This window comes from Pelodiscus sinensis, chromosome 3, assembly GCF_049634645.1.
Source record: "Pelodiscus sinensis isolate JC-2024 chromosome 3, ASM4963464v1, whole genome shotgun sequence".
NCBI classification, from domain to species: Eukaryota; Metazoa; Chordata; order Testudines; family Trionychidae; genus Pelodiscus; species Pelodiscus sinensis.
In genome coordinates, this window is record NC_134713.1 from 44277764 (window position 1) to 44291654 (window position 13891).

Below are 13891 nucleotides of genomic sequence, written 5' to 3' on the forward strand. Positions count from 1 at the left end.
TTTGTTATGTCATTACTGTTAAAAATGTAGAATCAGTAAAAAGCAAAATTATTTTTGTTCCTTTTATGTGGATTTTGGATTATTAATATTTATTATTAAATGTTTATATAGCACTATAATATTGCATGGTGCTTTTACAGAGACTAAAACACACCTAAATATAGAATGAAGATAATGGACAAAGGAAAGGGTAGGCATGACAACCTGGCATAAGATCATGAATTCTGGAACAAGCGTATAAAGTCTGACCTTGAATAGAGAAATAGCAAGAAAGAAGATGATTACAAGCAGCTCAGAAATAAAGGACAAATTATAGTTAAAGAGGCCAGGTGTTAAAGGAAGATTTTTGTTAGATGAGGGGAAACATATGCCTGAATGCAGCTGAGAAGGAGTCAAAATAGTGAGAGGAACTTATGATAAGAGACAGAGAGGGAATAAGGAGTGGGCCCAGTGCTTTTGATGTGTGACACATACATAAGGACAAGCTGGATAGGGACAAGCTGGTAAAACAGAGTTTCAGGAACATAGAAGCTAAAAAACTTCATAGTAGGACAATCAGTTAAAAGACAGCAAAATCAAAGTAAGAGGTCAGGATCAGGAGAGAGACAGGGGAAGAGCAAGTGGAAAGCTCCTGCTGGGTCTTGCTGTAAATTTGATAGCTCACGAGCGGATAGAGCAGAAGAAACACAAATATAAGAGGAAGAAGTAACTAAAGACAAAGATGGTGCAGAGTTGTCATGAGAGTGGATAAGAAGGTAGGATTAGGATTAATTGGCCAAGAAAAAAAACAGAGATAAAAGAGGAAAAGCAGAGTGTATATATAAGGAGTATATAATGCAAGTTATCAAGATCATGGGATTTCCTTCCGAGTTGCCCAACAAAGAAAGAGCAGAACTGGTGTTATGGAAGGAGAAAACCAGACTGGAGATGGAGGCAGGCACAGCAGTAGGTGCGGGCGAGCAAAGAGGTCAACTACAAAAAAGAGTAGAATAAGTCTCTTTTTGGTATTTTAAATTTTATAAGCCCAGTTGATGCAATTTGGATCAGACCAATGAGGGACAATCTGTAACACTTTAATCTGGAACAAGAGCTCATAAATGTTATCTCGTTATTTTGCAGGAATCACAAAACAGTTATTTCCAAATACAGATGATGCTTTAATTAGGAGAATGATGGGTCAAAAGCTAAACAATTGTACCAAGAAGCCAATTTTAAGCAAAGATCTTAATTTTCAGAAGCATAGCTTTTGGTAAGTCTTTAACAAAAAAACAAAAACAAAAAAAGCTTGCGTCCCAAATGTATTTCAATATGTGTGTCTGTCACTGCAGTAACAGGAACTAAAGTAATTTCAAAATTATCTTTCATATATATATTCCGATCTCTGCAGTTGCCCAATTTAGAGATCCTTTCACATCCTTGTATAAATGTTACAAAAAAGAAGAGTGTTACTTATTTACATAGTAGCACTACAAGCAGCTCATTCTAGACAGATTACACAGGGCAAATAAGTTAAGAGTAGAGAAGGAAAAGAGTTAACATCCTCAAAGTCAATAACACACTAATTTGATCAATACACTTGTTACAAGTTCTATCGTATTTAGTCTTCCTATTACAAGACCAACTGGATCCGTGGCTTAGGAGTAAGGGGAGAGCTGTGAGGACAGCTGCTCACCATGGCATAATCACATTCTATACACATGGAGTTAATTAGGAATAGTTAATCTGTTTTAAATTCACTCTCTCCTTTGTTTGGGATTGTCACATGTAGATTAGCCCTTTGTTACTTGTATTACACACCATCCATCAGTTTACCATAATATCCTGTCTTGTTTCATGAAAGCAGCAATAGCCTCAAACAATGTTGTATGACGATCTGAAAATTGGAAAATGCATTTTTCAAAAATCCACACAGGTTATAATATAAATGCTATATTTGTTAAAGCAAAGAAAAGGAGACACACTTGGTCTTCATTGTGAGTACTGAATGCTCATCGATTTTAATGCTAGAAGAGACCTAGTATGATCTCCTGGATGTCACAGGTCACCAACACCACCCAGCACCCACACACTAAACCCAAGAACTGAAAATATACTAAAGTATTACAGCCCACAAGAGACTAATCTATCCCGCTCCACGGGCAGAGAATAGTAGGAACCAAAGATCACCAATGCCCGAGGCCCCTGTAATGACAAGGAAATGATTCTTTTATATCCATCTTTTTTTTTCTGGCCTGATGATCCACAAAGTTTGCTGCTTTTTTGCTTCCTTCAGTGTGGTAAAGATACAAGTATTACTGAAACAATGGCAGATGGAGCTAGATATATTACTCATAATTTTCTCATTTGATTTTTAATAATTAAAAGAGAAGGTATTTGGCAGTAAGTATTTTTAAACACGTGTTGATGTCCAAACCAGTGCTCATTGAAACCAATGGAAAATGTTTTCCTTAATTCAATGGATGCTTATTCAAACATATATGAGCCAGGTACTCTTATTTATTTTATTAACAAAAAGAGTATTATATAGTTAAATATCATAGTGTCTTTATACTGTAGACAATTTTTCCTTTAAAAATACTTAGTAATAATACCCCAGATGAATTGGGCCATACACAAAATGAAAGATAACAATGTCATTTTTTAAAATTCTTTAATCACTCATTCCTAATGTTTTGTGGCTCTAGAAAGTCTGTATCAACAACTGCTCTAAAAGTACTTTCAACATCTGTATGGTCAAACACAAGTCCATACTGAGTCAGTTACAACAATGGAGGAAGAAGCTATAAATAAAAAGGCAGTGCTAGCTTAGGTATCCTCTAAGAACTAAAGCTTGGATTCCAGTTTCCGGTATATTATATTTGGGAAGGAGGGACAAGATGAACCTCTGAATTCTTATATTATATATAGGCCATTATTGCCTCCAATATAAAATTTGCTTACCACCCAAAGGGCAAAAATATCTCCAAGTAAATTATTTTCAGAATGATCAACTGTACTTCAGAATTAGAAAAGAAATATTTAAAAGTCCTCCATATTGCTGTAGCTCAAAAACAAAGTGCTGGGAAGAGAGGCCAAGAAAAATAATGAAGATAAGGTAATGTTGCAGTAACAGTTCATGCACAGATCAAAAACTAATTAATTCTGGTGGCACTACATGGAGCAAATTAAAACACACGCACATCAAATCAAGGCCACAACTCAGATCTGCAAGTGCTTCACTGCTGGGTCTAATGCATCAGGCTGAGGAGAGACCAAAGGGAAAAAACAACACTGCCAAGGAAGGAAATTAGCTAATGTTAAACATACTCTATACTCAGAAATTAAGAGCAGTAGGAGTCTCTAAACTATTGTCAATAACCCTAGTTTAGATATGAATTGTCTCAACAGTGGTTCACCAGCTCCTCCCAGTACTCAGGGCACCATCCCATTGGCTTCTGTTTCCAGTGCACAAGATCAACAGAATGAAGACTCACCGGCTTCTCTCACACCTGTTCAGCAGGGTGACAGCTCTCTGGGTCTTCCTTCTCCCAGCACAGAAGCTCAGCAAGGCAGTGTCACGCCAACTTCTAGCATGAAGTCTCATTCAGGCAGAAATTCACCAGCTCCCACTCCCAACCACGACTGCAGACAGGATTTCAGAAGCTCCAACAAGAAATAAAAATGGACCCTTCATGGTGTGTCAAGCAGACACTAGAGGCTAAGAATAGTGGGAAATGGATAAACAGAAATGACAGTGTGTTCAAACCCTCACAACAGTTGGCAAAAATACTGTAAGAGGAATAGCAATTTGGGGCCAGTTTTCTGATTTGTGATGAAAATCCCATGGCACAGAAAAAAAATTTAAATGTTTCAATGTCATCAGATTTAAGATATTATATATTACATGCATGTCCTCCTGTAGTTCACAATGGATTATAACTTGTTCCAAAATAATACATACTTTCCTTATAATCAGCTAATGAACACATTTAAGATAATGCCAAAAATAAAGCCAGGAAGAACTTCACAGCCCAGACCAAAAACACATCTGTAGATATGAGATCTTTAGTCTTCCAAATAGAAGAAGGTTCTTTACTATAATCCAAGGGATTCAGAGAGGTTTGAAACATGGACAGATAATGCAGCGTTAGGGTGCAGATTGCATTAGCTTTCAAAGGAAGGAAAAAATAGGAGCTCAAGAGCTACAAAAACTTAGGCACATAAACGCTAAAGGAATGTCCATGTACCTTTGTCAGTCAAGGCTCAGGATTCTGTTGGAATGGCAGGGAGTGGTTCTTTTAGGAGATGCTGATCTTTTGCCCTAAGAAGGAGATTGGCAGAGAACTAAACAGGGCGCTAAACTCACTTTTATCTCTAAGGGTACGTCTACACTACAGCGCTAATTCGAACTAATGGATCCAGACTAAAAAACTAGTTCGAATTAGCATTTTGCTAATTCGAACTAGCATGTCCACATTAAGTGGACCCTGAACCGGGGTTAAGGATGGCCGGAAGCAGTGCCGGCAGGGCATCAGATGAGGACTTAAGAGGTTGGAGCTGCTGTCTCAGGCTAGCCGAGGGCTGTGGTTAAAGGGACCCGACCCCCACCCCGGACAGACAGTTCTCAGGGGTGCCCCGCTTGCAAAGCAGTCCTGGTTTTGATTGCCCGGAGTACCCACACTGGGCACATCACAGCACTCAGCCATCAGCCCGGCTGCACTTGCCACAGGCTGCCATCTGGGGAGAGGGGGCAATCAGGGGGCTGCAGGAGAGGTTCCACCCCCAGAAGCCCGCAGAGCCAGCCCAGTCCTCCCCATTGGGGGCTCGTAACCCATTCCTCCCTCACCTCCTTCCACTTACCCTTCCCTAGCCCCCCTTCCTGATGTACAAAATAAAGAAAACGTGTGGTCAAAAATAGAATCTCTCTTTATTGAACAACACTCGGGGAGACTGGGAAAAGGAGGTGGGAGAGGGGAAGAGAGAGGGTGGGAGAGGGGAGGGTAACTAAAATGATCAGAGGTTTGGAACAGGTCTCATATGAAGAGAGGCTAAAGAGACTGGGACTTTTCAGTTTAGAAAAGAGGAGACTGAGGGGGGATAGGATAGAGGTCTCTAAAAGCATGAGTGGGGTGGAGAGGGTGCATACAGAAAAGTTCTTCATTAGTTCCCATAATAGAAGAACTAGAGGACACCAAAGGAAAGGAATAGGTAGCAGGCTTCAAACTAGTAACAGAAAGTTGTTCTTCACAAAGCAGAGAGTCAACCTGTGGAACTCCTTGATGCAGGAAGCTGTGAAGGCTAGAACTAGAACAGAGTTTAAAGAGAAGTGAGATAAAGTGATGGAGGTTTGGTCCATGGAGTGGTATTAGCCAGGGGGTAGGAGTGGTGTCCCTGCCCAAAGTTTGTGGAAGGCTGGAGAGGGATGGCATGAGACAAATGGCTTGGTCACTGTCTTCGGTCCATCCCCTCCAGGGTTCCTAGGGTTGGCCGCTATCGGCAGACAGGCTACTGGGCTAGATGGACCTTTGGTCTGACCCAGGACGGCCATTGTAAGCTCAGGGCTCAGGGTCGGGGGTCTCAGTGGACCACCTTGATTTTCATGCACACCTGCTCCTGGGTGGCCAGGCTGGCAGCTCTCCTGCCCTAGACAGCCACTTTCCTGTGCCTAGTGCGGAGGTCGTGGACGAGGTCCACGATGTCCGCACTAGACCAGGCGGGTGCCCGCCTCTTGTGGTCCTGGGCAAGCTCCCGGGAGCCGCCAGCCTGGTCCCGGGAAGAGGGGGAGGGCTGGGGGGCATCGGGTGGCTGCCTTGAGCTGTGCCAGGTGCAGGGTCTGCTGGCTGGGTGCTGGCAGGCTTGCACCTGGCACGGGCACCGTAGCCAGCCCGTGCCCTTTTAAGGGGGCCAGGGCAATAGAGTTTCCCTGGTGTTGGCCAGAGTGGCCACCAGGGAAAGCTGGGGAGGGCTAGCCTCCCACAAGTTCGAATTAAGGGGCTACACAGCCCTTAATTCGAACTAGTAAGTTTGAACTAGGCTTAGTCCTCGTAGAATGAGGTTTACCTAGTTTGAACTAAGCACTCCGCTAGTTCAAATTAAGTTCGAACTAGCGGAGCGCTAGTGTAACGCCTGTCAAAGTTAATTCGAACTAACATTCGTTAGTTCGAATTAACTTTGTAGTGTAGACATACCCTAAGAGATTGGAAGGATGCTCATAAATCTTTTGGACTGATGCATGGAGGACCTGGAGCATCTTGTCTTCTCTTCAGGTAGTAGAGGTGCGTCTGCTGGCGTGTGAGCATTTTGACAGCACAGTTCTCCATATAAGACCCCACAGGGTCCTATACATGGTCTGATGACTTTTAAGATTATTTTTAAAAGGATGTGAGAGAAAAGGCAAACCACAGTAACCAGGTCACCAGAAGGCAGATAAAATTACTTGGCAGGAAAAACTGAAATTTGAAAAAATGTCCCTCAAGAACAGTTGCCTTTTTTCTCCACTCCATTTCCCACAGCTCCCACTCTGTCCACTTGACTTTCTTTGGCACTTCTTTCTGCACCTTCCCCACTCCATTTTACTTTGTGGGAGGAGGTGCAAGGGACAGACACTTGATTCTTCTGGTTGAAGTCACGGCCCCCTCTTCAGGCCTCCTTTCTGCCAGTGCTGTAGCTCCGCAAAGTTCTGTTGGTTCACATATTCCAAATAGCCCTTTTTTCACTGAGCATGAGGAGCCCTTCTGTTTTTTCTACAGGGACAAGAAACAGGATTATGGGAGGTGCACTCCTGCTTCTCTCGACATGGAGGGCAGTTCTTTCCATGAAAGGACAGTGGAGGACAAAGGTGCCAACTGCTGCTTCTCCAGTTTCTGACATGGCTCCTCTTGCTGGCTTGGCGATACAGTAGAACCAAGACTGACAGGAAGTACATTTCTGCTGTGGGTGTTGTAGCCCATCAGCAAACATTGTACTTGCCTTTGAGAACTGACCATGCCTTTTAGCATGAGGTGTTCGACTGTGGCCAAAGAGAAGCAACTGGCAGACCATCTTGATTTTGTGAAGTTTAGATTGGTTTAAGGGGACATAAATATAAGTAATAGGATAAAGTTGACAGAATATTTAGGGTGAATATCTCAAAAAATATTTCCTGATGGTAAGATGTATTAGGCTGTGATATCAGGTATCTCAAAGGAAATGCTGAAAATCCAATTTATATGACAGTGCACTAATAAATGCACTGTACAGCAGGTTCTTGTATATGCAGGAAAAGTCCTATTAGAATGTATAATTGTTCTAATAGGTCTTTTTCATCTTTAACATCTATGATTTTCCTTGGAGATAGGTTTAAGATGAAAGCATATACAATAATATGCCAGAAGACACTCACTCATGGTGTTAGCCATCATAAATCAACTGTAAGTGAAAGGATATTTTGATACTGTGTATATATTGTACATGAACCTGTATCTAGTGCATAATTAATGTATATTGTTAATCATATTTTTGAAGCAACTTTCTATAAAATAAAAACAATTGTGTCTTATTGTTGTATTTTGTTCTTCCTCTTTTTCCTTTTATGTCTGGCCATTTCCATTCACCATCCTCTTTCCCTATCCTAAACACTCCTCTTGCATATTTGCTGTAGTTACTTGGAAATAAGTTATTTTGAAATAACGTGTCTACACACAATATGCATTTCAAAATAGCATTTGGCTATGTCGAAATACTGCATCCACACTAAGTGGACACTGATTCGGAGTTAAGGCCAGGCAGAACCAGGTCAGGGTTAGGGCATCAGGTTAGGAGAGTCTTTGTGTGCTGTTGCCTGAGGCTATCAAAGGGATACCCCTCGCCCTTCAGGCAGCCGGTTCTCAGGTGTCCCTGCTTGCTTACCTGCCATCCACTTAGCCCTCCCTAACCCCCCTTCCTAATGTCAATTAAAATACATGTATTTTCAAAAATATAAACTCCCTTTATTTAACAAAACGGGGGGAGGGGATGAAACTCTGGGGAGACTGGGGAAAGGAGGCGGGAGAGGGGAGAAAAGAGGGTGGGAGAGCAGAAAGGGAAAACTGGGAGGAGGGAGCTGGAAGGGGGAAGCAAGGAGAAGGGGGAGGGAAAGCTCAGGGCTCAGGGGTGGGGGTCTCACCGGGCCAAGTGTCTCCCTGCATGGGAGGTGCAGGGGCCTCAGCCTCCCTGGGGGGATGGGGAGGAGGGTGTGGAGATTGAGGAGGAGGGGGAGAAGGGAGAGGAGGAGGAGCAGGAACTGGGGAGGCAGCAGGTGCTGAAGCAGCAGGAGGCAGCACGCTCTGCATCAGGGTCTGCAGATGGGCACAGATGGCACGACTCTGGGCAAACAGCTTCTGCCGGAACTCCCATTTGTCCTGCACCCGTTGCTACATGGTGCAGTGCAGGGCTCGCAGGGCCCCCAGCTGCTGGTCTCCGTACCCCTGCAGCGTTGCAGTGGACCTGCTGAGCCCTCGGGTGCGGGAGGATGTCCCGGGCGGGGTGGTGCGCCCTGCACACGCAGCTGATGCAGCTGTGGAGAAAGAAGAGAAGTGGTCAGTTCTCCCTGGGGACACAGTGGGTGAAGCCCGGCCCCCCTCTGCGAGGTGAGGATGACCGTGCCCTGCACTGTCAGAGCCGCTGTGCTTGCACAGAGGCCATGGTCGGAATGTCTGGCTATCCCCAGGAGTGGGAGCTGCCCCGAGACCGCATCCAGGCCCCTGTGCTGTGTATAGTGCGGCCGAGGTGGGGGGGAGATGTTAGAGGGGGCTTGTGAAGGGAGGGCATCCTGCTGTGTCCCACCCTGGTTCAGGAGCATGTCAGGTCTCTTCTCACACAGGAGTGGCTATCTGGTCACGGCCCCTGTGTGGCAGGCAGCTGGAGCCACCTGTCCAGGGGTGGCACGGTACGTGATGCATGATAAGCAAGGGCCACGCGCACAGTCCCTGGTCTCCCTCCCTGTCCCCCTCCCCCCACCCCGAGAAGAGGACAGTGATAGCACTTACATAGTGTGGCCTCCCCGGATGACCCTGAAGACTCCTCTCCTGGGACTGCTCGAGGGTCCTGCTGGTGTGGCGGCTCCTCCTCCATGGCCTGGTCAGGATCCTTGCTCTTTTATCTTGAGGCGCACCTGCTCCTGGGTGCACCTGTGGTCTTTCTTGCCATGGTGGCAGCTATGCATCCATAGCCGGCCGCGTTCCTCCGTCTAGTGTGGAGATCATGGACATTGGGGGCCTGCCCCCAAACCTCAATGAGGTCCATGATCTCCGCACTAGTCCAGCAGGATGGCCGCCAACTACAGCGCCTGGCTGGCTCCTGGGTGCTGGGGGACAGCTGGCTGGCTCTGGCTGCCTGGCTCATCCTGGGGCCACTGGGTCAGGGGCAGCGACTGCTGGCAGGCCTGGATCTGGCACATGCAGTGTGGCCAGAGTCTATCCCTTTAAGGGCTCTGGGGCTGGGGGAGAGGAGAAGAATTTTCCTGGTTTGGCTCAGAGTGGCCAGCAAGGCTTCCTGAAAAGGACTGGAGGCCCCCTATTTCGAAATAAGCGTCTACACAGCGCTTATTTCGAATTTGGCGTTATTCCTCGTAGAATAAAGATTAATTCGAATTAAGCGCCCTGCTATTTCGATTTTATTTCGAAATAGCTGTTTGCCTGTATAGATGCTATTAAAGTTAATTCAAAATAAGGGCTGTTATTTCGAATAAACTTTGCTGTGTAGACATACCCTGTGGTAAGATCCAGGAAATATTTAGATAGCACATTGTGAAATGGCTATTCTAAGTTAAATGACCCATCTAGGCACAGCTCACAATGGACCATGGAAGACCACCTTCTGCACCTAATGGACTTTCCTGGGAATGGGCAATGACTTCTGCTGTGACTAAGCAAAATTACGCAGGAACTTGTGACTCGCCCATGTGACTCCATCTTGTAATTTTCCACAGTAAAAACAGTGGGATTGTCTCCACTTGCAGAAGCTATTAAGCATCTGGAAACACCTCCATTTTGCCTCCTTCCTGTTTAAATCTCTGGACTATGGACTTATCCCAATGAGAGCATTCTAACAAAAAGACTGAGGTGCTTCCAATTATTTAGGAGCAACCAGAGACTTGACTTAAGCTTGCAGTTTATTCCATCACTGCTATAGCTTGAACTAAGAACGCTGCAATTATTATACGTATTTGATTACTTTAACCAATTTTAACTCTCACCTTTCTTTCAATAAATAAACCTTTGGATTTTAGATATTAAAGGACTGGCACAGCATGATGTTGGGGTAAGATCTGAGTTCTGTACAGGCAGTCCCCGGGTTACATGGATCCGACTTACATCGGATCCCTACTTACAAACGGGGTGAGGCAACCCCGCACTAGCTGCTTTTCCCCCTAGCAGACCAGGGAGACGCGAAGCTAGCGCCCCACCCAGCAGACCAGGGAGACGCGGAGCGGCTTCTCTCAGCAGACATCTCAGCTTGAGAATAAAGGACGGAGGGAAGTGAGGTGTGGGAGAATAAAACTGAGCTCTGGAGAAATGTTTGGCTAGAGTTTCCCCTACAATATGTACCAGTTCCGACTTACATACAAATTCAACTTAAGAACAAACCTACAGTCCCTATCTTGTACGTAACCCGGGGACTGCCTGTATTGCCCTGGGTATGTGGCTGGTCCTTTGGGATCAGAAGAACTTATTTGATTAGACTGGTTGTATAGATCCACTTGCCTTTAAATTCAGTGGTTTTTAGGGTGATAGACTGGAATGCCTCCGTTAACTGTTTTTTGACTTCTTGTTAGCCATTGAGGTGAGAGAGACATTTACTTTTGTGGCTGGTTTGGTATATGTTAAGGGAGAGTAATCACCAGCATTTGGGGATATATTTGCCCTATTTCTCAGCAGCATGACCTGAATATAATATTCTCAGTTGTAATGCAAAAATGCATGGTTACAATGGCTCTCTGGGTATTGTATGTGGGGGAAAAACAAAAACAAAATATTTTCCCAACTATGATTAAGTATGACAACAATGTACATAAGGAACAACTTTTTGGTATAATTTACTCAGAACTTCCAACAAGCTCCTGAGGGTATGTCTACACTACCCCGCTAGTTCGAACTAGCGGGGTAATGTAGGCATACCGCAGTTGCAAATGAAGCCCGGGATTTGAATTTCCCGGGCTTCATTTGCATAAACCGGGCGCCGCCATTTTTAAATCCCGGCTAGTTCGAACCCCGTGCCACGTGGCTACACGCAGCACGGGGTTCGAACTAGTCGGGATTTAAAAATGGCGGCGCCCGGTTTATGCAAATGAATCCCGGGAAATTCAAATCCCAGGCTTCATTTGCAAGTGCGGTATGCCCACATTATCCTTCTAGTTTGAATTAGGAGCGTAGTGTAGACATACCCTGAGAGAGTTCTTTTCACTGGATGATTAAATAACTTAATAGTCACAGATCAGAAACTGTCTAAGGCAGAGGTTCTCAGTATTTTTCTTTCTGAGTCCCTCTTCATCCTCCCCCAGCATGCTATGAAACCTCCATGGCTACCTGTGTCACAGAAACTGGTTTTTTTTTTCTACATATAAAAGCTAGGACCAGCATTGAAGAGTATAAGCAGAGCACCTGCCAGGACCTGACACCACAGGGCTCGGGCAAGGCTCAGAATCCTGGTGTCCAACCCCAAATACTGGGGCTTCAGCTTTCTTCCCTGGGCCCCGCACCTCTAATGCCAACTGTGCTTGGCAGACCCTCTTAAACTTGCTTGTTGGCTCCTTGGGGGAACCCAGACCCATGGTTGAGAACCACTGGTCAGAGTGACAGAAAACAAAAGTAGGCATAGTTGGCCAATATTCATCATGGCAAAAGTTGTTAGGACCTCAAAGCATTTGCATTAGAGTAATAAGTGGTATTTAATATATTCTCTTATCTGATTAATGGGGTGGCACAAGCCTCTCACTAGTGCCCTCTTCTGGTTAGGTTTGTCTGCAGTCTTTCAACCCATTGATGGTTTCTCAGAGTTTTCCAGAGACAGCCCTTTGGCCGAGTCACATGTACTGTGTATTAATCAGACCAGATCACTTTCAGGATGTACAGTCCCTTGGGGAACCATCTCAGTACTCCTTGGTTGGTGTCTTTCTAGTCCTTCCCAGACTCCCTCTTTAAGTAGTCCCACCTTGGTAGGACTCCCAGGACTTTCTCCCTGGAGCCACTACCTTCCTGTGGCCCTCCTTGGGCTCAAACCTTACTTGGTCCTAGCAGCCAGCCAGGAGCTCCTTTCTTGCTCCTCCAGCAACTATCTTGGTCCCAGCAACCACCTGGCCCTTGCTGGCACCTGTCTTAGGCTTCATCCTAGCAGCCAGCCACATGCTCACTTTTTCCCCTGGTTCTTGCCAGCACTGAGCTGTCTGTAAGGAATTCTGAAGGGACCTACAAAAGTCGGTCAGCATAATGACAGAATGGAATGGAATTTTAAGTAAATGTAATGTACATCGGAAGAAATTGTTTATTCATACATGTAATTGGATTCTAGATTAAATGTGGAAATCTTTCAGGTAAAGAACCTGTGCATCATTCTTTAAAGACAGATCAGTAAGAACATTTGTTCACTGGAAAGTAAGCAAATGAAACATTATCATATGTAAGCAATAGGATGGAAAAAATATACAGAACATATAATATCACTAGACGACTTAACTGGTGTTGCCTGGGTGCTTCAGGGCAAGGGGTTGGCAGCGTGCAGGATTCAGGACAGGAGGCTATAGGCATGGGTGATGCAAAAGTCAGGCTGGGGGTGAGGAGGGGCTCAGGGCAGAGGTGCAGGAATCAGGGCAGAGGATTGGTAAGAGGGGGAGCTCAGAGGAAAGGGATGGGAACTCAGGAGGGGGGGCAGGGTCTCAGGATGGGATGGGAAGGGCTGGCAGCTTCTCCCCAAGAGTGGCAGGGGGCACAACACCCACCCTCTTTTTCCTTGAAGTGGGGGTTGGGGACGACTGTGCAACCTGCCCTCTAGTTTCTCCTTGGTGGCCAGGGGCAGGAAGGCCATGCACCCTGTCCGCCATCTCCTGGGCAGACAGACAGATGCACATTTCTAAAATATATAGATTATGTCAAACACTGGTATGTGTTCACCTTGAATATTTGAATTCACTTTAGGTCACTTTTTAGGGCTTTCTCTAAAAACGAAAAGACCAAAGGTAGATGATAGAGCATGTAAAATCTTTTATCAGGAGCAATTGCAACTGTTTCGTTTTGAGAAAGGATAATAAAGAGGGGACATTATAGAAATAAATAAAATAATAAATGGGACACAGAAGGTAAAATAAAAACAATCATATTTCTGTTATTACAAGAATAAGGGAACAAAAAGGAAATGGAATTGTAACAAACTGAAATACTTTATCTCATCAATCCACAATTAGCTTGTGAAACTCATTGCCACAAGATATCACTGATTCTAAGTGTGAGTAGGGAATTTACCCATTCTGTTCTAAAACAAATTCCTCACACTGTAGAATAAAAACTATCCCCTTGGGTTTTGGGCTTTATTAACAGAGAAATTAACTACAGTGTAATTCAATTCGTCCGCTCCTTGGGTCCCTACTTCAGGACACTCTGGCTATGTCTACACAGCAGTGTTATTTCAGAATAAACTGATGTTATTCTGAAATAACAAAGAGCACCTCTACACAGCAAACCATTATTTCGAAATAAGGGCAAGGAGAAGGACTTCTTACTCCAATTCCTGTAACCCTCATTTCACAAGAAGCAAGGGAAGTGGAAGAAAGAGCATTCCAAAACCTGAATTAAGCTATTTTGACTTTAGCTATGCAATTGACATAGCTGAAGTTGTGCAGCTTCATTTGACTTTTGTCCTGCTGTGTGGACTTGCCCTCTGTCCTCTCTAGTTACAGAGCTAC

General features: G+C 44.7%; 1 protein-coding gene across 5 annotated transcripts in view; it reads left to right on the forward strand.

The window, feature by feature from the left end:
- Window positions 1-7534, forward strand: part of BEND6 (BEN domain containing 6) — a 42932-nt gene extending 35398 nt beyond the window's left edge. Inside the window, exons 8-9 of one of the 5 annotated variants that reach the window (XM_075923666.1) lie at window positions 1120-1249; window positions 3445-7533. In XM_075923666.1, coding sequence (XP_075779781.1) covers window positions 1120-1249; window positions 3445-3658 — 344 coding nt within the window. In that variant the 3' untranslated portion in view covers window positions 3659-7533. Of the gene's footprint in view, window positions 1-1119; window positions 1250-3368 lie in introns of all 5 variants that reach the window. The other 4 variants (XM_075923665.1, XM_075923668.1, XM_075923667.1 and 1 more) reach the window with 4 other exon arrangements.
- The last annotated feature ends 6357 nt before the right edge of the window (window positions 7535-13891 follow it).